General features: G+C 44.6%; 1 protein-coding gene across 1 annotated transcript in view; it reads right to left on the bottom strand.

Moving 5' to 3' along the window:
* TRPM3 (transient receptor potential cation channel subfamily M member 3) overlaps nucleotides 1-22,460 on the bottom strand; it is a 335,637-nt gene that overhangs the window by 26,475 nt on the left and 286,702 nt on the right. The window contains exons 17-22 of the mRNA XM_035100060.3: nucleotides 21,824-22,052; nucleotides 21,216-21,383; nucleotides 8,652-8,792; nucleotides 6,305-6,433; nucleotides 4,479-4,730; nucleotides 1,119-1,293 (exon numbers count right to left, since the gene is read on the bottom strand). Of these exons, the coding sequence (XP_034955951.3) occupies nucleotides 1,119-1,293; nucleotides 4,479-4,730; nucleotides 6,305-6,433; nucleotides 8,652-8,792; nucleotides 21,216-21,383; nucleotides 21,824-22,052 (1,094 nt within the window). The remainder of the gene's footprint in view (nucleotides 1-1,118; nucleotides 1,294-4,478; nucleotides 4,731-6,304; nucleotides 6,434-8,651; nucleotides 8,793-21,215; nucleotides 21,384-21,823; nucleotides 22,053-22,460) is intronic.

Genomic DNA, 22,460 nt, shown 5'->3' with positions numbered 1-22,460 from the left:
GCCTGGGTCTGTCCTTGCATGTTGCCTTGGGTGGCTCCGGGAGGATTAATTAAAACAGAACTCTGCATTTTCAGATGGCTAGACAAATGAATTCTTAGGACAACAGAAATGTATGGAAACATTTATATTGGAAACACATGAATAACATTTAACCTTTGCAAAGTGCTTTCCAGAGTTCAAAGTTCTTCCCATTCATTATCTAGTTGTAATCCTTACAGCCACCATAGAATGTAAGTAATGCAGCTGGATTCCACTCAATAGTTGTGTTAGTGGGAGACAGCACAATGACAGCACCAACACAACCAGACTTTCCCACCTGTCCTCACCAAATCAGCTCTAGGGCTTCCAGAGAACAGTGCTGGGGGGGGGGGGACATTCAATTTGGCAAGCAACCAAATTTTGTTGCTTAATAGTTGGACGACACCTATCTTTTAATAAATATTTTGCCAGTATCTCAGAGTGTTATTGGCAGCAATCAGGCAGGTCAAAAGATTACAGCAGGCATAAACCAGCCCAAGATCCAGCAATAACTTTCAGAGCCGAATGTTTAGTAGCTAACTAGGTTTGATGTTTATGCTCCAAAAGCAAACTAGTGGGATGGGGGGAAATGAAGCACGTTGGCATGATCTCCACTGCAGCCTTAAATTGGCTTAAGAGTCCCTCCCTCTTCCCAGGAAACTGCAGCGCTGTGAGGGATGCTTGGATCTATAAGCATTTTCACACAAATTACAATTCCCAGGATTCTTTGGGAGATGCCATGACTATTCAACTGGTAGAAAACCATTGCACGGTCATCATGTAGATATACCATTATGTCTTAGATGTACCACTCAATGCATCATGAATAATAAAATTTGTTAGTTTTAATGTGAATTACATATGTTGAAAAGGAAATGCATAGCTTAGCAAAGTTATGGTTATTAGGAAATGTTGTTAATATGACCTTGTGAAATTAACAATTTAAATGGCAGGCATGGACTTAATTTTTTCATTATACTTTCCTGTAGTGTTTTGAGTCCTCTATCTTGAGCCATTTATTGAGGGTGTTAAAAATGATCTGGTAAGATATTGGAGTTTGATACCTGACTTTGGAGTATGAGAATCATAAACGTGCTTACGGTCTATCTGGTCTGCAAACACTTCCCCATAGATCATCCAATACGGCATGTAAAAAATATTCTTTGCCAGTTTCCAGGAAGGCTCCTCATTGGGAAAAAGTATCGCCTGTCTTGCAACACCAAAGCTCATCAGAACCACCAACATAATAATGACAAAATACATCATGTCTATCATCTGAAAGAAAAAAGAAAAAAGAGAGAGACAGAGAGAGAGAAATATATCTAGAATCATAGAATCGTAGAATCGTAGAGTTGGAAGAGACCACAAGGGCCATCCAGTCCAACCCCCTGCCTAGTTTGTCCTGCTTAAGGTGAGTGAAAATGTTTATAAAGCACAAGGATCAAATTGGTGTTATAGATTTGGGAAGGGGAGGGAACCCCCCCCCAAACCCTAGAAATTAATGAATGGTAGGATTTTGATTATTTGGGACATGAAGGGAGGAACACAAGCTCCAGAGGAATTCCTGGGTGAGCCTATGCAAAATGATCTGGCCAAGAAACAATATGGGGCCATTGAGAGCCATTGGCAAGGCAAGAGAATTCCTTTCCCCCTGTCCTGAGGTGTGAACAGATACAGGTGTTTGGAAGGTTGCCAGGGTAACTGGGTGTGAGGTGACCGGAAAAGTGAGTCATGAGCAAGGGTTGCTGGGAAGAAGAAGCAGGAAGACTAGGATCCATCTTGGGCAGGCTGACTGGGAGAGATGTCTTGGACTCCAGGGCCGCACTGTTGAGTACAAGCCCCTCTTGAGATGGCCATGCTGTAATATTTTGACTCCTTGCATGCAGACTGAAGGTGTAAATAGGTGAATAAACTATATTTCTTAAAGCTATGACAGTCTCCAACGTATCTCAATTCTCCAAAGGACCCCAGACCCTGAGTGAGTGCCATGGGCTCTTGCCACTGATTGGCAGAGAGAGGGAGGCACCTGACTTTTGCAACATTATTCACACGGCCGTCTTAAGCGCCCCTCGCGCCATGGTGCCCCGGATCTCTCCAGCGCCCTCCCGCCCCGTTTCCCAGCGCGGTGGGTGGGCGGGCAGGCGCAGCGCGATCTCTCCGGCGCCCTCCCGCCCCGTTTCCCAGGGCGGTGGGTGGGTGGGCGCAGCGCGCAGCTGTGCAGCGGACCGGCCGGCCAGCGGGCAGGCGCAGCTCACGGCGCCCTCCTGGCAGGCCGGCGCCATGGTGCCCTGCGCCACCCAGCCTATACGTAGGGCCGGCCCTGATTATTCAAACACCCGAATTCAACAAGCTGCACTTGGAGACAACCTAATAGAAGATGCCACAGAAGGCGAAATGTTTTCACGGAAAACCTAAGGGCTGTAAGAAAAGTGATGTAAAATAGTGGATAATGCACATTTCAGAGATACTTGATGGGGCTCAACTATTATAAAACAAGTTGTCTGAATCTCTTCCTCACTTCACTACTCCTCTGAGCAAAAGGTGGTGACAGTTGTTGCCATTTTTTTCTCCCTTGACAAGTACAGAAAGCTGGAAGACTTGACCTTCTTCCCCACTTCTTTCAGCTCTATGTGTCTTTCAAGATTCAGATTAATGCTAATGTGGGTTTTCCCTCTCTTTCTGCCTTGTGTGTGTGTTTGTGTGTGATCCAGGGAGGTAAGGTAAAGGTAAAGGGACCCCTGACCATTAGGTCCAGTCGTGACCGACTCTGGGGTTGCGCGCTCATCTCGCATTATTGGCCGAGGGAGCCGGCGTATAGCTTCCAGGTCATGTGGCCAGCATGACAAAGCCGCTTCTGGCAAACCAGAGCAGCACATGGAAACGCCGTTTACCTTCCCGCTGTAGCGGTTCCTATTTATCTACTTGCATTTTGACGTGCTTTCGAACTGCTAGGTTGGCAGAAGCTGGGACCAAGCAACGGGAGCTCACTCCGTCACAGGGATTCGAACCGCCAACCTTCTGATCAGCAAGCCCTAGGCTCAGTGGTTTAACCACAGCGCCACCTGGGTCCCATCCAGGGAGACAAATGAGCAAAAGAGTAGTGTCCATGGCATGTGATCAAAAATGTAAATGTGCTCTTGGGTTTAAAAAGGTTGGTGACCGCTTTTCTAAAGTGTCTCCTAACTTTCTGGAGTAGATTTTGGAATGGCAGAAGGGACTGCAGAGAGGAGAGGGAATCAGCAAACATCTTTTTCTCCTCCTTCCACTTATGGAAGCTTCCTCTGGATCAAAAAACCTCCTAGCAGTGGAAAGACACAGACTGGAGACAATCCAATTACTTTTCAAGAATCTACAGAGGTTCAAATGCTTCATTCAATGTCAAGCTTAAAGTCTGTAATAAAGGTTTCTAACTGCATAAAATTTCTGTTTTCTTAGGAATACTTGATGTCTGTACTCATGTTTACTTCTTTCTTCTTTCTGCCGATGTTCTATATGGGATATATATATAGGCATATTTCAGGTTTAAGAAAAAAAGAGAGGCAGCTATTTTTTATTTGTGTGTTTCTATCAAGATCAGGGCCATACCACCTCACTCACAAAGCTTTCCAGTGGATTTTGATCACCCATTTAGCTGTGAGTCATCACCTCTTGGGTATTCAAAGGGGTGGAATTAAGTGATCTACATGCAGGTGTGGACCAACCCTCAGTCTGACAGGCCATTAGGCCTCCCTGGCCTCCCCATTTGTCCACCAGACCATTTTAGCCAAGCCACTCCTACCTGTGCCACACCTGACACCATATATGGTGTAGGTCACATAAATTCATGTCTGGGTCAAAAGAGGGGTTCACAGGAAATGTTGATCAGTGACACCTTCAAAACCTTTTCCAAGGTGCTTTGAAGGTCCAACTATCAGCTGGGGCTGACAGAGAGCCCTGCAGAGGCAAAGCAGCCGTTGACCTGGCTAGTTCAACTCAAGGAATTCCTTAATTCAGCTGTGGGGGCTGGGAGAAGTAGCTTGGATTCACATGTGATGAAGGGCAGCATATAAATCTTTACATAAACAAATGGTAGACAGTGGGAGCCCAAATCCCATTAAAAAAAGGGAGAGTTTTGAATGTAATTCAAACCTATGTATACAGAAATCTGGATTTTTTCCCCTCAAAGGAAATGTGAGACACAATATAGAAAACAATAATTTTAGCCTGTAGTTTTTTTAAATAGACCAATAAAAATGCATTGCCTTCAACTTGGAGTATCTATGCTGGAAGCCCAGCCTCAAAGCCTGCTACAGTGAATGGAAGAGGCATGGCCAGGTACAATGCAGGATAATGGCAAGGGTTTCTAATTGTCTGGAGGCAGACTGAGTGTTAAACCTGGAGGTTGCCTAAAAGTAGCATCATCTCTTGTTTTCAGTTATAACATTCATTACAAAAAGAAAGAATGGGAAAGACCTTCTTACCATTTTCCCAATCATCATTACATATGGCCCCAAATACTTGTTCACCCCGAAGATGTCTAGCAGTCGGATATACCAATAAATGATGTTGACACAGTATATGACACGGCCATCACTCCTAAATGGCTGATCTTGGAGGCGAAGCACCATTCCCACAGAAAATAGGAGAATAGCAATGAGGTCCGTAACGTTCCAGTACTCTTGGAGCCACACTTTCACCTTTTGCAGCAGCTTCCCAGGTTCTGACATTAATATCTAGAGAAGGAGGGATGGAAGGGTTAGACCTGTTACTTCATGTTGAGCTCTATACATGGAACAAGGATTCACATCTCTTAAAGAACCCAAACAATATGATAAACCTCTCTTATTGCATGATTCAGCAACAAGCACCAGGAAACACAGGTGAGCAGCTGTGCTGTGGACTCTGTGATATTAACCTGGGATCATGGACTTACTGTACAGACATTATTATTATTATTATTATTATTATTATTATTATTATTATTATTATCATCAGTAATAGTAGTAGTGGTAGCAGTAGTCCTATTTCAGAGCTCACTCCACAAACAACAACAATTGTACCCTGCCCATCTGGCTGGGTTGCTCCAGCCACTGGACGGCATCCAACATTGGAGGATGGATGGCAGCTAACAGATTGAGGTTGAATCCTGACAAGACAGAAGTACTGTTTTTGGGGGACAGGGGGCAGGTGGGTGGGGGGACTCCATGGTCTTGAATGGGCCAACTGTGCCCCTGAAGGACCAGGTGCGCAGCATGGGAGTCATTTTGGACTCACAGCTGTCCATGGAGGCGCAGGTCAATTCTGTATCCAGGGCAACTGTCTACCAGCTCCATCTGGTACGCAGGCTGAGACCCTACCTGCCCACTGACTGTCTCTCCAGAGTGGTGCATGCTCTAGTTATCTCTCGCTTGGACTACTGCAATGCGCTACTGCAATCCGGTGACCCGGAAACTACAACTAATCCAGAATGCGGCAGCTAGACTGGAGACTGGGGTGGCTGCCAAGACCACATAACACCAGTCTTGAAAGATCAACATTGGCTCCCAGTACGTTTCCGAGCGCTGACCTTTAAAGCCCTAAATGGCCTCAAAGGCCCAGTATACCTGAAGGAGCGTCTCTACCCCCATCGTTCAGCCCGGACACTGAGGTCCAGCTCCAAGGGCCTTCTGGCAGTTCCCTCCCTGCGACGAGCGAGATTACAGGGAACCAGGCAGAGGTCCTTCTTGGTAGTGGCACCCGCCCTGTGGAAGGCCCTCCCACCAGAGGTCAAAGAGAAAAACAACTACCAGACTTTTAGAAGACATCTGAAGGCAGCCCTGTGTAGGGAAGCTTTTAATGTTTGATGGACTATTGTATTTTAATATTTTGCACTGTTACTATACAACAAACAATTTAAGGGTGGTCATCGTACATTCTGAGCATCATATTTCAAGCTGACGAGCTCAAGTGTGGATTTCTGGAACCAAAGGCTGAAATTTATTGTTGCTCCACAAACCTTTGTGAGTGGGAGGAGAATGCAAGTGTGCATTTATATGTTCTACCACATACTGCAATCACATCATATTACCATATACTGTACTGTAATCGTGTCTGAGTGTGCAGATGTTACTCTATAAATCATTGTGTACAATAGAAAGCATTAAGTCAGTATTAATTGTACTAGTCAGAACAATCTAGTTTGTGATCTTACAGTGCAACTAGACATGCAATGCAGGAGATCTCAAAAGGTGTTTTTTTTTTAAAGAAAACAGCCATAGGAGATGAGATGAGATGAGCACAGTGCCAATTCCCCAATTAAATATATTACCTCTCTCATCTTCTCTATTCCCATTGTGAAAATATACGAGATAACAATCCACTCCTGTGTGGAAGGCCAACGTTCCATCTTCACCAACACAATATAATTGAACAGCATCAGGTACCCAACGTATGCCATCTGCAAATAAATAAACTCAGTTTTCCTGGATATTGTATAAATGTTCAGCTTACCTAGGTTACTTAATTCAACCATACTAGTTTTCTATTCCTAGACAAAAGAGCCATGTGCAATTTCCAGCTAGAAGGCCAATGTTCTGGTTCAGCCCTTCTTTGTGGATGCAGGAGTGCCAAAGCCATGCCACAAAACACCTCCTCATTCACGCCGGGGCTTCCACATCTCCTCCAGTTCCTTTTCTGCAAGGAGATGCATGTTCACAGCTGCCCAGCTGAATGGCTAAATCTGAACATGACATAGCAGTGCTCCCTCAGAGCGTATCTACTGTGGACTTCAAATATTGGAACTAGTCTATAAAGATCAATACGGATAAATGTGTATTTCTGACTGACGGTCGAATAAAGTCTGACTGATTGATATAGATCAATAGTAATCTTGGTTATCTGACTGCTGGTCCTTTTTCAGCCTCAACAAGTGCCAAGCATGCACAAGAAGGAAGTACCAGCTGGCTTTGGAAGCTGCAAAATTTTCAGAAGTATACATTTTATTTTTTAAAGGAAAAAACCCTCAGAGTAGGATTACCAGACATCCCTGGTTCCCGAGGACAGTCCCCCGATTTGCAAATCTGACCCCGGACAAATTCTGTCCCCGGAATATCCCCAGATTTGCAAATCTGTCCCTGGGAAATGTGGCAGCGGCAGCCTCAGCAGCCCAGAGCCAGCCTGGTAGCGCAGTTGGCTCTGGCTGGCTTGGAGCTGCCTGCTGCCGTGGCGCCCGCCATTTTCTCTCTCCGGAAGTCCCCATATGATGCGTCTTTAGTGCAACACATCATATGGGGACTTCCAGAGAGGGAAAGTGGTGGGCGCCACGGCAGCGGGCAGCTCCTGAAGCTCCTTTAGCCAGGCTGGCTCCGGGCTGCTGAGGCTGCCGCTGCCGCCACCACTGCCAAAGGGGAGCCAGGGACGCCCGGTGGTACCGATGTCCTGCCCTCAGCCCCCTTTGTTTTGACTGATTGGGGGAGGCTCAGGAGTTGCGGCCGGACAGCTGTTGCCCAGTTTTATGTTTTTTTTTTTTAAAAAAACTCTGCACATTTATGTTTCACAGGGTGCAAAAGAAGGGCTTTGCACCTTGCCTGGCAGAGAAACCGTGTGCCTTGCATCTCTCCTGGGCAACAGCCGACCACCCGCAACTCCAGAGCCTCAACACCCCCCACGGATCTGTCAAAACAAAGGGAGAAGGGGGCAGGAGACTGGCGAAGGCTCGGGAGTCAAGGGCGGGCGGTGCGCTGTTGCCCAGTTTTTAAAAAACTGCGCATTTATGTTTCACAGGGTATGAAAGAAGGGCTTTGCACCTTTATACAATATGCATGTGTGCTTGGGCCCAGGGTCTTTTGCCTCATGACCCCCACTACTGACTCCCTGTTGCTACTCAGTTTAAAAAAAGTGTACCCAGATTCACTGAAAAAAATCTGGTAAGCATATCTCAGAGGGGGGACCCCCCCCGCAACAGCCTAATGAGGATGAGGACTTTGCAAGCCTCAGCTGACTTATAATGCTGACTGGGGAGGGTAGAGAACCAGACAAATGTGTTGCGATGGGAATGTGGTGCTTGGAAATGTGAACAGAAACACCACACACAGCAATGTTTTGTTGCAGGCCCCACCTTTTCATACCAATAGGCACTAATCTCAAAACCAATGAATGTATCAATATGGGCCATTATTATGCATAATTAATTTTTCCCTCTGACATTATTTACAGCCATTTTTCAATTAATCACAAATAAGAAAAAAGGGGAGGGGAGGAAAACGCTATGCCAATAGGACAACATTTACAAAATAGGGTAAACGAAATGGGTAAACAAAATAGGGTAAACGATGAGGATAAGGAAAGTGCTGTAATGTTTCAGGCAGATGAAACAGAAACTGTTGACCACGTCTCAAGAAATGTTTTCACATTAGTCCTCCAGATGTTCATGTTGATACATAGCTTCTTTAAAATATCCCATTAGTTTCTCTTAACAATCTAGTGACACACAGAGGGGCTTAAGTTTGTGTCTTCCTGCAAACTCTCTACAATATTTATAGCATTATCTACTTGCACATAGTCATATATTACAATAGTGCTTCACTTAGACAATGTAGACATACTGTACTGATGAGGGGAGCTTTTGCAAATTTATGTCATTAGGGACAGATGACAAAATGATAGTCGCTCCTTACAGTGTAGAACCAAAATTTAACAATTGGTGCATTGTAGAACTCATAGATCTTGCGTCCAAAGGGGATCCATCTGTGTCTGCTCTGAACTTCCTCTTCCTCCTTCTTTCTTGAAGATTCCCCATTGCCACGTCCCAACATTGCCTACAGTTAAAAAGAACAAAAATGACTATAATAGATTAATCGCCAGCTGCCCAATCCAGTTTCACTGAATCAACTGATGGGACACTGTCTAACAAATGCAAAGCACACACAGACATTTCAAACTTACAATAAGAATCAGGAACTATAATTAAGCAACATGAAAATTCATCCTTTAACTTTTGTATATTTCAAGCTGCCATTCATAATGTTGATTGCATCTTCAAATGCCGCACCAACACTTCAACAGAAACTACAGACATAAATGCAATTCACGAATCCCTTATACTTCTCAGTTCTTTAAGAGCAACTATACAAATAAAAAGCTTATCTTTTTTCCTTGCTGATATGTTTTTCTCCCGCTGCTTTATAATAGCTAATTTTTAAAATAGAAAAAATACCCTAAAGAAATTAAGGATCACAAAACTGACAATTATGATGCTGGGATCGGAACAAACATGAGGGACAGCAGACTGAAGAGAGTGGGAAAGTTAGATAGTAAAACAGCATTTCCTGCTTCAGTATCTTATTTCTGAAGTAATAAGGGGCGTATGAAGGGGAGGGTTAGTACCTCTCTTGGGGGACACATTGTGCTCCTTCTGGGGTACTTTGCTCACCTTTAGCTTCCTCTCTGCACTCAGCTCCCACCTGCAGCTCCTAGAAGCTGTTAGCCTGCGACATGCGACAATGGTGAGAGGCTCTGGCGGATGGAGCAGGCGAGATCCCTGTGGAGGGAAGTGAGGGGCTGGTGGGGCTCATCAACCTGGGAAGGGAGCCAATCTAGGCGAAGGAAAACTCTGATCCTAAAGCTCTGCTACCTTGCAGAAAAAAGGCTAAGAAGTAAATCCTACACAAATCTCGAGTGGACTCCCTAAGACAGTTGATTAGCGCCTTGCACGCCTCCATCTGGCAACTCCTGCAGCCAAGCTCGGGCCAAATGTATTGCTCTGCTTTCCTTTGGATTATATCAGCAAGGCTGAGAGAGAGGTCTTGTCATCTGGGCAACCCAGGACCTCCAGACACACTGTCCAAGTCCTGAGTCCTGGGGAGGTCACTTGGGTGCTGCTAACACAATGGTTTGACTTCACCCCCTAATACTTTTCATGCTGCCCTAGGGTCTACATGAGAGTTGTTTTAAATGCAGAATTAAAACAACAACAATGGTGGGAGAACTTAAAATGTCAACAAGCAAGTCAACACAGTTCTAACAAGCCTTTCTATGCCAAACAAGCAGAGTAGCTGTAATACTGTGCTAGTAAATGAGCAAGTAAAAGGATCCAGGACTTCTAGAAAACTAAAGTACCGGTAGCTTCTGTGCATTTTAGCGCTTCATATTTCAGCAGAGCATAAGAGGCAGGAATTGCTCCGTTTCAGAGCTGCCTGCTTTGCTGTTAGGCACATTAACCTTTAATGATTAATTTAATTGAACTTATTTTGTCCACCACAAGTCTTTTAAAGCTTCTTTGCAGCTGACTCTAATCCATATGAATATGTAAGTGAAGTAGAAAACAGATCATAGAATTATAGAGTTGAAAGGGACCACAGGAGTCATCTAGTTCAACCTCACAGTGCAAGAATCTCAGCTAAAGAATCCATGACAGATGGTCATCCAATTTCTGCTTTAATATCTCCAAGGAAGGAGAGACCACAACTTCTCAAGTGAAACCATATCTCTGTCAAACAGCTCTTACTGTCAGAAACATTCTTCCTGATGCTTAGTCAGAATCTTCTTTCTTGTAAGTTCTACCCTCTAGAGCAGGAGAAAACAAGCTTGCTCCATCTTCCATGTGACAGCCCTTGAGATATTTAAAGATGGCTATAATACCTCCTCTTTTCCATGCTAAACATACCCAGCTCCTTCAAGCACCCTCATAAGGCTCAGTTTCCAGACTCTTGATTATCCTAGTGGCCCTCCTCTGCAGACATTCCAGCTTGTCAATAACCTTCTTAAATTGTAGCACCCAGAATTCTGACCAAGGAAGAATAGCATGGTACTAGTACTTCCCTTAATAACATGTGCTCTTTTTTTGCTGCTGCATCACACTGTTGACTCAGGTTAACCTTGTGGCCTGCTAAGACCCCTAGATCCTTTTCACATGTAGGGCTAGTTACAGGTAGGTAGCCGTGTTGGTCTAATGTAGTCAAAAAATAAAATAAAACAAACATTCCTTCCAGCCGCACCTTAGAGACCAACTAAAGCTCATACCAATGACAAACTTAGTTGGTCTCTAAGATGCTGCTGGAAGGGTTTTTTTATTATTTTGTTTCAACATGTAGGGCTAGTAAGCCAGGTGTCCCTTATCTTATATTTGTGCATCTGGTTCATTCTAAGTGCAGAACCTTACATTTGTCCTTACTGAAATTCATTTTGTTAGTTTGGGCCCAGTTCTCCAACCTGTTAAGGTCATTTTGAATCCTGATTCTGTCTTCTGTGCCTTAGCTACCCCTCCCAGTTTGGTGTCATCTGCAGATTTGATGAGCATCCCCTCAGTTCCTTCATCCTCAATTAATATTTTAGAATGCCTGAATATTTCAAAACAGTAACAATGATCACTCTTGCTGATTTAGATATAAAGTGGCCCCCTATGCACACTTACCTGGGAGTAAGTGCCAGTAAGCATTGGGGAAATTCCTTCTCAGAAAGTAGGGAGGCATTGGATTGCTGTTCAAGGGGAAGGGCACCTTGCCTCTTGTAATTCACCTTAGGACCTGTTTCCAGTTCTTTACCAAATATGAAGGAAATTGTGCAAATAAAAAAAAAGGGTTTGACGATACGCTTTTCTGTAGCAAACATAACATGATTCAGATTCACCAGGCGGAAGAGGGAAAAACTGCCCAATTACCTTTCAGTGAAGTGCATCTTTTGGTAAGAAATGTGAGTGAAAGATAAAAATGTGCAACCATTTAGAGAGCCAAAACCAAGATCAGTAAAATTTTTAAAAAGTTTCCTTAATGAGGGATTCTGAAAATATTCTGGAAGCCAAAGGGACAGTTGTAGTGGTAAATCCTCTTCAACAAGGGGAGTTTTTGTTTGACAAAGTTCTTGGCCTATTGTCACTTACAAATGTTAGTGGCTTTGTATTAGCTTTGAAACAAGGGAAACCCAAATCCAGTTTGCAGGGGAAGAGAGAAGAAAGTTGCTCTGCCTCGTGATTAAATCAGCATAAGCTAGTAGAAGGAAGTATTGCCATAGGGGGACAAAACTACCCTTTGCTTGTAAGTGTTTTCTACTTGGTGTGCCACCTCTCAACTACTTGCTGGTCAACCTTGCACTGCCTAAAATAAATGTCCTGTTTTACTGGCAATTGGTTTCTGGATGGTTCCCAGTGCATGTGTGCACCCATGACAATAGGACTCAACTAAATAAAAGTGTTGAAAGAGAACTGTTTCCACACTGTGGTGAGGCACACTCAGCACAGCTAAGCAAAGCCAATTTTCTAAATGGGATGCCAACAGTAGAGATGGGCAGATTCAACTGGCAGAAAGCAGCGCAAAACTGACAATATTTGTTACTCACTTTGAGTACTACTGTTTCAAAAGACTACCCTTTGGCATCAGCTCAGCTTCTGTGCACTTCCAGAAGAGTTTGAATCACAAGAAAGAAAGAAAGAAAGAAAGAAAGAAAGAAAGAAAGAAAGAAAGAAAGAAAGAGGGAGAATCCTGTTTATTATCTAGGTCTATGTATGTTTGATTGTTGTTTGCTTATTTAACAAAAATTACATACTGCTTGATTGTAGTAAAACCTCTAAGCAGTTTACAAGAAATATTGAAATTATAAAAAACACTAAAAACAATTTAAACATAATTAAAATGGGCAGGTTTTTGCATTCAAAGTTGGCAGTGGCGGGGAGAAGTAAATGAGCTTTCCTTCTTGTAGTTTTTGGGCAACAATGTAGGCATGAAAATGCAGAGGTGGCCCCTAGGAAAGCAAGCTTTGCCACTTCTGAAGGATAATGCAGTGAAGATGAATGAAACGAAGAGCTTTACACTTATGGTTCCAAGTCACAGAAATTGCCCATGAAGCTGATTCAGCAGAAGCGGGTGAGTGGGCATGTGACAGAGTAGAAGGACTTCAGCACCCAGCATTTCCCAAGAAATCACCATGAGCAGAACTATTAAAAAGCACAGAACTGAAAAGAACAAGGGGATGCATTACTTCAACACAAATCGCTTCAGGGGTTTTGCTTTGGTGTGCTTTAGAAAGAGTGGCGGAAAGTGGAAGACAGGTCTGCATCTTTAGGGAGGGCGTTCCAAGCCAGGCTGCTTCCATGGAGGAAGACCATTCCTTTGTGATTACAGAGAGGGTGGCAGAGACCTAATCTGAAGCCCAGGGCAAAACATAGTTTGGGGGTCCTCCTCCCACACCCCAACAAATGCTGCCAGTAACATATACATGGGATATCAACCTATTAAATGTATTACTGTCAGGCTTGGGGGATTCTATCCTCCCCTGGCAGCATCAAGGATCAAGGCAGAAGCAAGAAAGTTTAATGGTTTTATTCAGTTCTCATGGTGCAAGACGAAGAATCTAGTCCAGGCATCCCCAAACTCGGCCCTCCAGATGTTTTGGGACTACATCATCCCTAGCTAACAGGACCAGTGGTCAGGGATGATGGGAACTGTAGTCTCAAAACATCTGGAGGGCCGTGTTTGAGGATGCCTGATCTAGTCCTAAACTCCATAGTGACGCGGCTCACTCGGAGATCCTCCCCTTCTTCCCCCAGCATCAGCCTGTGGCCGGGCCCTACGGGTGGCCTCAGGAGTCAAATGTCTTTGAGCCCTTTGCTCTAGAATTCTGAGTGGAGCCTTTGTGAGGAAGGTGGCTCTCCTACGCTTTCCAAGGACGTCTCTTCTGGCAATTCTCTCCCCCCCCCAACACCTCCTAACTTGGCAGCTCTGAGTTCTGCTGCAATTCAGTCCTGTCTCCCTCTTCTCTTGCGGGCCCTGATCCCCCTCCCCCCTCCTCCAAGGAGGAGGGGGGCGATTCCCAGCCTTCCCCTTCGGACCCTGGCAATTACACAGTTAATACCTGTAAACAGTTAATCATGAACAATCCTTGGAAAGGCTGGGAACTTGTTATACAAAATATGGAAACCCAGAAAGCTGACTTCTATGGAGCCACTAGGCTGTCCAGTTCAGTTTTCTCTACCCTGACCGGCAACGTTCCTCCAGTATTTCAGCCATCTGGAAACGTCAGGGATTGAAGCAGAGATCATCTGAACACAAAGCAGATACTCCACCACTGAGCCCTTCCACTAACAGTGGTGGATCTTGGGATCTCACATTTCAGCAGTATCCTGTGCAACGCCAAAATTTGGCGCCACTTGCACTCCATTTTAAAGAATAGTTGTAGTGTCCCTCGTGGCCCCCTGAGGCTCTGTGCCCAGTGCAACCAAACTGTCAGGGTCTGGCCTGGATTGAAGGAGTGGGGGGGTGCAATCGCAGGAAGATCAGATCCTAACAGAAGAGGAGAGGGAATATTTGCCCCCCCTCCCTTCCAGAGCCTCCAGAAGCAGGGAGACAGGCAGACACAGAGGCTGCACAACTGAGAGAGGAGCTCCCCAGCTTTGAGATAGTAACTAAGCAACCAGAAGGGAGGGAACTGCTGGGTGATACATCAATCAAGAGTAGAGGGGAAGCCCCCCCCCCCCAACTCGGAGGTATGAGCGTGTCTGAGATCAAAGGAAATGCGGGGGGACGTGATGGGGACAGACACCCCCCCCCACTGGCGCACTTCTTGCTGTGGAAGTGGAGAGGAGGAGTCAGAGTGAGCAACTGCTATGCTTGCAGAGAGTTGTATGTCTGTGCCCACAACATGATACTGTAATAGAAAGACGATAAATCTACTGAATGCTCATTCTTATCTGAGAGCAACCAGAAGGGAGAAGGAAGTAACTGTAGGCCACTGAGCACAAATGTCTACCCACACTCACAAATGACAAATAGAATAGAATCATAGAATCATAGAGTTGGAAGAGACCACAAGGGCCATCCAGTCCAACCCCCTGCCAAGCAGGAAACACCTAATTGCAAAACTGCCAGGGTTTGGACTAGGAGTTTAACCTAAGAACCATGAATGTTCCTCTCACTGTAAGGTAAAGGTAAAGGGACCCCTGACCGTTAGGTCCAGTCATGGACGACTCGGGGGTTGCGGCACTCATCTCGCTCTATTAGCTGAGGGAGCCGGCGTACAACTTCCAGGTCATGTGGCCAGCATGACTAAGCCACTTCTGGCAAACCAGAGCAGCATACGGAAACGCTGTTTACCTTCCCGCTGTAGCGGTTCCTATTTATCTACTTGCATTTTGACGTGCTTTCGAACTTCTAGGTTGGCAGGAGCTGGGACCGAGCAACGGGAGCTCACCCTGTCGCGGGGATTCGAACCGCCGACCTTCTGATCGGCAAGCCCTAGGCTCTGCTAAAACAGCAAATGGTTTGCAATGTGCAGAAAAATAGTTCTCTCTGTGAGAGGGTAGAAGGGATGGAAAGGGGGGATAATTTGCTAGGAGGCTGCTGTATGTAGGTGGCTTCTGTTTTTTCTGTTTTTTTAACGTACAGTAACTGATTTATCACGAGTCAGGCTGAGTCATGTAATAATGCATCAGGCACCTATTGGTAACATATTTGGGGGGGGGGGAAATGAACTTGTGCTATATATATAGGGACTTGTCTGTCACTGTGGCAGTATAATGATCCCATCCCTCGGCGTGAGCAGTTACATGCAGCGTGGCAATGGGTCTGCTTGAGCTGAAACATTCCCTGTGGCATCCGCCTCCTGCCTTTTAGTTTATTATCTCCGACTTCCTTTGCAGCCACCTGACTTTCAGGCTAATTGCCCAGCACTCATTTATTCCTCCACTCTTTTCCTGCCAACAGTATATCTGGTGTCTGGTGTACTTTTTGTTCATATTAGCATATGAACAATGAAATATTAAATTCACAACTGTCGTGTATTTAAGAACACCAAATATTAAACTCTGCTTCATATTCCCGTGCAGAATTGTGGGAAGGGAAGAAACTCCATGTATTTTGGTAGGGCAGGCTGGCTTCTTTAAAATGACCTCTTCTCTTCCCCCCCCATCCTCTCTCTAAGAGGGTGATTTAATTGCCTAAGCCAGGGGTCGCCAGACTTACCCGGCTTTGGGCCGGTGCCCGCCGCGCCGATTGTGCGGCAGGCCGGAGGGCGGGGGAGTGCGCGCCCGTGTGCATGTGCACACACACTTACTGGCGAGGTGGCGCTCTTCCAGGTCGAAAAAAGCGCCGGAAATCGTTTGTGCGCATGCATATGGGCCTCCCCCGACCTGGAAGTGCACCGGAAATGACCTCTTCTGAGTCGGGAGAGGCCCATACGCATGCACACAAACGATTTTCGGCGCTTTTTTCCGACCTGGAAGAGCGGCGCTGTGCGCCGTAAGAGCGGGTGGCGGCAGCGGGCGTCATCGCGGGCCGGATTGGGAGGCCAATTGGGCCGCATCTGGCCCATGGGCCGTAGTCTGGGGACCCCTGGCCTAGGCTGTAAAAAAGGCCAGGGCTGTTATCTGATTAGCGCTGATTTACACATGAAGGAGAATTTGCAGCATCTGTGGGGAGGGTGGGGAATGGTCTGGGATCATGCCACCTCTCTACCTCAAAGTGCCTGGTACGTGTCCATGGGACATGAAAAAATTGGGAGTTTCCCTCTATTATTTCTAGTTTCATCAGGGGAGTCAAAACACGGACAGCTGTGTGTGGACCCTGACGAAACAAAATTAAAAATATCCTTCCAGCAGCACCTTAAAGACCAGCTAAGTTTTTATTTTGGTATGAGCTTTCGTGTGCATGCACACTTCTTCAGATACCCTGGGTTATAGTTTGCTCATAACGTAATTGGTGAATTTAAATTGGAGCCCATCATGGATAGGCTGCGGATTGGAACCCCTTGTAGCAAATTAGAATAAAGACACCTGGATTTGAGATGTAAAATTCACACTTTTCAACTTTGCCAGAGCAACATCACATCATGCTGTTTGCCACGGTGAGGTGCCTGTGGGCACTTTGCGTTTTTGAAACTAACTTCTGATCTCCTGTTATGCTTCTGAAATGCTAATGGTTCGTATGTAGGTACCGTAAATAGAAATACTAAATACCGTTTTTATTTTCTGTTTGTAACTTTTAAAGAAAAGTGCACCGTTTTAAACTGTCTTGTTTTATAATAAATCCTGGGAAAGGATTTCTACTTTTCTGTTTTTTGGGACTTTGCTGAGGGGAAAGCTAAAGTCACTTCCTAGCCACTTGGTCACCTACCTGGTACCACATTGATTGAACTTTTGTCTGCCTCACGGTAAAGTGAGTCAGAGGTTGCAACTGAAAAAACTTACCTGTTGAATTTCTGCCTGCCTCTCGATAAAGAGACCGAGAGCTGTGCAGCCTGGTAAAAGGCAGGGGATTCCTTCCCTGGTCCCTCCCTTAGGGGTGCTTGGTGAGAACGGGGAAGCGGTGGCAGTTCTACCATTTGTTTTGCCTAGTTTTGCAAAGGCGGAAACCCCCTGTTGCCTTTCTCGACCAGTCCTGCCAGAGTCAGGAAGACTGGCTGAGAGGGGCGAGAGGCGGTGAAGTCTTACAACAACACCAGAGAAATCCAATATGATGCATTCTGGTACTGAAGGCTCCTGGCGGTCACTTGAATCCTCTGCTCTTCACTGCAAAGAATTTGAGTGCACACAGAATCCTTAGAGATATAAGTACTGAGTGTGCCATGCTGTTTTATTGTGATTATCTCTCTCTCTCAGGGCAGTTTACAATATAAAAACACAAAAATGCATAACATATTAACAAACAAAAACAAATTGGTGTTTAATTGTTTGAATGATTGTTTCCCCTTCCCCCACCTATGTTTTTAGATGTTCTCATTTTATCTGTAAGCTGCCTTGAGTCCCTGCCAGGTAAAAATGCAGGGTATAAATAAATACTAATGTTAGAAGGTAGAAGGAGAAGAACCCAGGCTGACGGCAAAGACCAAGGTCAGATGTTGGAGAGGAGGGAAGATGGAAAACCATGCTATTTCTCTAAAGAAACACACAGAGACAAGACAAGACAAGACAAGACATTGCAGCGCCCTGTGCTGCTACTAGAGGAAAATATAGTGTTGGAAAAAAGGAATGGGAACAGGGCATCAAAAGAGAGGGTAATTGTTATTCACTACATTGTAGCTGTGCTTATTGGATTTGAATAAGCACTTTAGTCATTGATCAGAAGCCAGCAGTCATTAACTACAATTAAAGCAGAACAAGTTCATTTCAGAGGAAAACAACCTGTCAATCTTAAACTGGCTTCTGATCTTTTCCTCTTTTTCCAGTGCCCAGGATCCTGCCTGCATAGGGGTCCTGTAGGCTGATCTTGTGCCTAGTGTCTTCTGCTTCCCTGACTTTGGGGTCTTGTAGGCAGAGCCTTCTGTTTGCCCACAGATAAGATCTTGGGGACAGCTCTTGCTGATGGGCTGTAGGAAACACCCTAATTTTTAACAAAATTTAATGAAGTAAACCTTTAAAAATATGAATATGGGCACCAGGAGACCAGTAAGTAGCTATGATAAAATAAAAAATGCTTGTGATGTCTTATGCCAGCAGAAGCCCAGGAGACTTTTTAATGGTTTAACTGGTTTGATTCTCTCTAGTACATACAATAAATTCATTTAAAATTAGCATGGCAAAGTCACACATGAATATTAAGTCAGTGTTGACTTCAAAGGGACTTCTCACTAAATGTTTGCCATCATAAGCAGCTGTTATATAATGTGTGCTTCTAAAATGTTTAAGAAAAGGAAATAAACATCAGAGGAGGGAAAATAAAATGAAATAGAATAAAATAAAATAAAATAAAACTATGAAAAAGTCACCTAAAGGTAAAGGTCCAGTCACGGACGACTCTGGGGTTGCGGCGCTCATCTCGCATTATTGGCCGAGGGAGCCAGCGTACAGCTTCCAGGTCATGTGGCTAGCATGACCAAGCTGCTTCTCGTGAACCAGACAAACAAAAACGCCGTTTACCTTCCCGCCAGAGCGGTACCTATTTATCTACTTTGACGTGCTTTCGAACTGCTAGGTTGGCAGGAGCTGGGACCAAGCAACAGGAGATCACCCCGTTGCGGGGATTCGAACCGCCGACCTTCTGTTCGGCAAGCCCTAGGCTCTGTGGTTTAACCCACAGTGCCACCCGTGTCCCTGCAAAAGGTACCTACTAAAGATAATAGAATAAGACCAATAAAGAACAATTCACAATCTATTCATTAAGCTGCCCCATAATATTGTAAGTGGATTGTCAAGTAACAGAAGCAGCTGTAGGAACTCCTAATTTCCATATATTCACAAAGATGATCCTCAAAAGGGTCATGCATTCCAGCTTCCAGCTGAAAACAGGAAATCCTAAAACTTAGAATCATAGAGTTGGAAGGGACCACAAGGGCCATCCAGTCCAACCCCCTGCCAAGCAGGAAACACCATCAAAGCATTCCTGACAGATGGCTGTCAAGCCTCTGCTTAAAGACCTCCAAAGGAGGAGACTCCACCACACTCCTTGGCAGCAAATTCCACTGTCGAACAGCTCTTACTGTCAGGAAGTTCTTCCTAATATTTAGGTAGAATCTTCTTTCTTGTAGTTTGAATCCATTGCTCCGTGTCCGCTTCTCTGGAGCAGCAGAAAACAATCTTTCTCCCTCCTCTATATGACATCCTATATGTTTGAATTCCTCTCTGGTGATTTCCCCCTTTTTCCATTTTTTGTACATATCCCTTTTAAATCTTAACTCAGTTAAAAGTTCTTTAGATAGCCACCCTGGCTTCTTTAGGCACCTTCCATGTTTCTGTCTCATTGGTATTGCCTGAAGTTGTGCTTTTAATATCTCCCTTTTAACGAACTCCCAACCATCATGAACTCCCTTCCCTTTTAGTATTTCTGTCCATGGGATCTCACCCAGCGTTTCCCTAAGTTTTCTGAAGTCGGCTTTCTTAAAGTCTAGAATTTGGACCTTAGTATGCTTGGTTGCTCCTTTCCGCTGGATAATAAACTCCAGAAGAGCATGGTCACTCCCACCTAATGATCCTGCCACTTCTACCCCACTAACCAGGTCATCACTATTGGTTAGGACCAGATCTAATGAATGGTTCCTTAACCTATTTGTGAAAAACTCATAGAAAGATATTCCAGATTTTTTAATGATCACTAAATATATGTCAATATTTGTGAACACCTCATCTCTATAATGCTAAATGCTAAATGTGGACCTATCACCAAGTGAAAGTATTATGTTCCTGTTTTGGTCTCCAATTCTTAACAGCAACTTAATCGCCCTTAACAGCTCACTTTATTTGATAAAACTTCATAGAGGCGTATGCGATCCTGAGCCCCAACTTTCCCCCAAGATGCTGGAGTTGGCCGAACATCTGAACTGGTTTTTTGTTTTTGTTTTTTGGTGGCAAGAGTAAAATGAGTATTGGTCAAGGATATGATCACTTAAGCGTAATTTAATTGGAGGTGTGGTTTTTAGCTTGTATCTCAGTCCTTGAGATGGAATTGACAAGAAATGCTAGGAACAATGCATTTGCGAAGTATAACAGCTGGAGATAAACACTTACTTTTGTTACCTTGCAACAGTAATCAGCTATAACATACAGTTGCGTACAAATACAGTTTTTCATTAACAATTGTATTTATATTTAAACTTGAGAATAACAAAATGACACACCACATCAAAAATATTGCTGTGACATCTTTTTTTTTGTAAATCATTATATGTTTCACCTAGGCTTTGCAGCAATAATAGTAAATAATTATCGTATTTGGGGAGAGTCCTCCGCTACTGATAGTCTGTACCTTCCATAATCCTTCTAAGTAGGATGTCTGTATAATGGTGTCCTTTACAAAAAGCATGATCAGTCATAGTTGTGTGTGTCTCCACTATTGAAGTCAAGGCACAGCCAATGGTAGAAACTGGCCAGCAGCCTCATCACCTACCTTGGTAAGATAAACAATGCATTGTTTCCCAGAAGCAAAACGGAACTTCTGTAATTTGTTACCTCATTTGACTCTATGAATTCTTCCTGGCCACAAACTATATGACACAGCTTATACTCAGCCATGGTTACTTTCAACTGGGCATCTCAGGAGAGCTTCTGGGTGGATTGGGCTCCTTAAAAACAAGACACTCCTTAACAGAGGGTTCACCAACATGGCAGTCACAGGGGCTGCTGCTCTGCTGAAATTAAGCTTGGGAAAAAGTGATCTGTTGTGGCCCATAGTTGTGGGGCATTATGTGTTTCTGCGGCCTGCAATTGTGCCCAAGGATCCTAAAAGGTTGGTGACCCTTCCCCTAACACATACCAAAGTGGAAATGGTAAAAGGGGGGGGGGGTTAATGGCTGTGCAAACCACTTTCAGCAATGTGTTCCCTTACTGTGAGTTCCATGTCCTCCTCTTCTTTTTCTTTCACTGGTTTTTCCGGTTCCTCTGGCTCTTTTTCTTGAAGTTGGATCTCTTGAGCCTGCGACATGTAAGGCATGTCATCTTTGTTCTTGAACTCCAAGCTGAGAATTGAAGGAGGAAGTAGAATTCCTAGAATTACCTAAAGCAATAATAATGATAACAATAATCATCACAATTAACAGGTTATGATTATGCCAGTTGCTTAGTTTCAAATTACATTTGCTCTCTGGGCCATCCAATAATCTGATACTCATGCATGTGGGTTTCAAAATGACTCGCCAGGGGCTGGTGCAAAACCCCATTGTGTGGGCAAAGCCAGGGATAGCAGGAGCAGAGGCTGGCTGTAGATGCTTCCTAAAAGACCTGGCATCCTAGAGAGCTTAAAAGGAGTAGCCCAGCCTTGCCTTACAATGACACCTCCCTTTAGAGTTTAAGGTGGAAAGATTTGCAGAGGGTCTCTCTTACTAGTAACAGGACAAGGTCCCATCAATGCTTTACATGATCAAAGCTGTTACTGCTAATTCAGCAAGACCTCTCCCTAAGTCTCAAGTTATGATATGATTTTTAAAAAGTCCTGACCTTTAGGCTGGAATTTTTGCGCATCCGGAGTCTGCCCATCCACATGTCTGTGAGCAGCATTTGGCTACAAGTGTGAGCAATGAAATCACGGTGCTTGGCTGCCACTGCGAGTTGCAGGCACGTGGCATTGCTCCAGTTCTTCAGCTCGTAGGTCAGCAGTTTCATTGCCAGCTGCTCATCCTGCTTGTAGGATTGGTCCAGGAGCTCCACTGCCAGCTGGCCAAAATCCCTGCAATACAGGGCGCTTTTTGTTAGCTTGTGCAATCTGTTACATGGAAGCTAAACAACTGGGGACACTTCTGCTGAAAGGACTATGCTATGGTATACTCAGGTGCACTTGGCATATTGGTGCTGAAGGTTAGACATCTAGTGAAGCTCCTTAATGTATTGTTGCTAAGAGGTCCTAGCTCCCACTTGCTTGCTTTCTTCACCTTAGTGGCTTACATCTGAACCATCCCACTTCCTATTACCTGTCTGAGAAAAGCACAGTTCCTAGGGAATCCTTAACTAAGGGAATACAGTGCATCCCCCCCCAACTGTGCTAAGTGAATAGTGAAGGTATGGAATTCAAACATATAAGCATCTCTTTTTTTCATTCAACCCAGGTCTGAAGGTAAGTGCTAGAGGACTTCCAGGC

This window comes from Zootoca vivipara, chromosome 10 (genome assembly GCF_965207765.1).
Source record: "Zootoca vivipara chromosome 10, rZooViv2.hap1.1, whole genome shotgun sequence".
Taxonomy (NCBI): Eukaryota; Metazoa; Chordata; class Lepidosauria; order Squamata; family Lacertidae; genus Zootoca; species Zootoca vivipara.
This window is presented reverse-complemented; position numbering and strand designations above follow the sequence as displayed.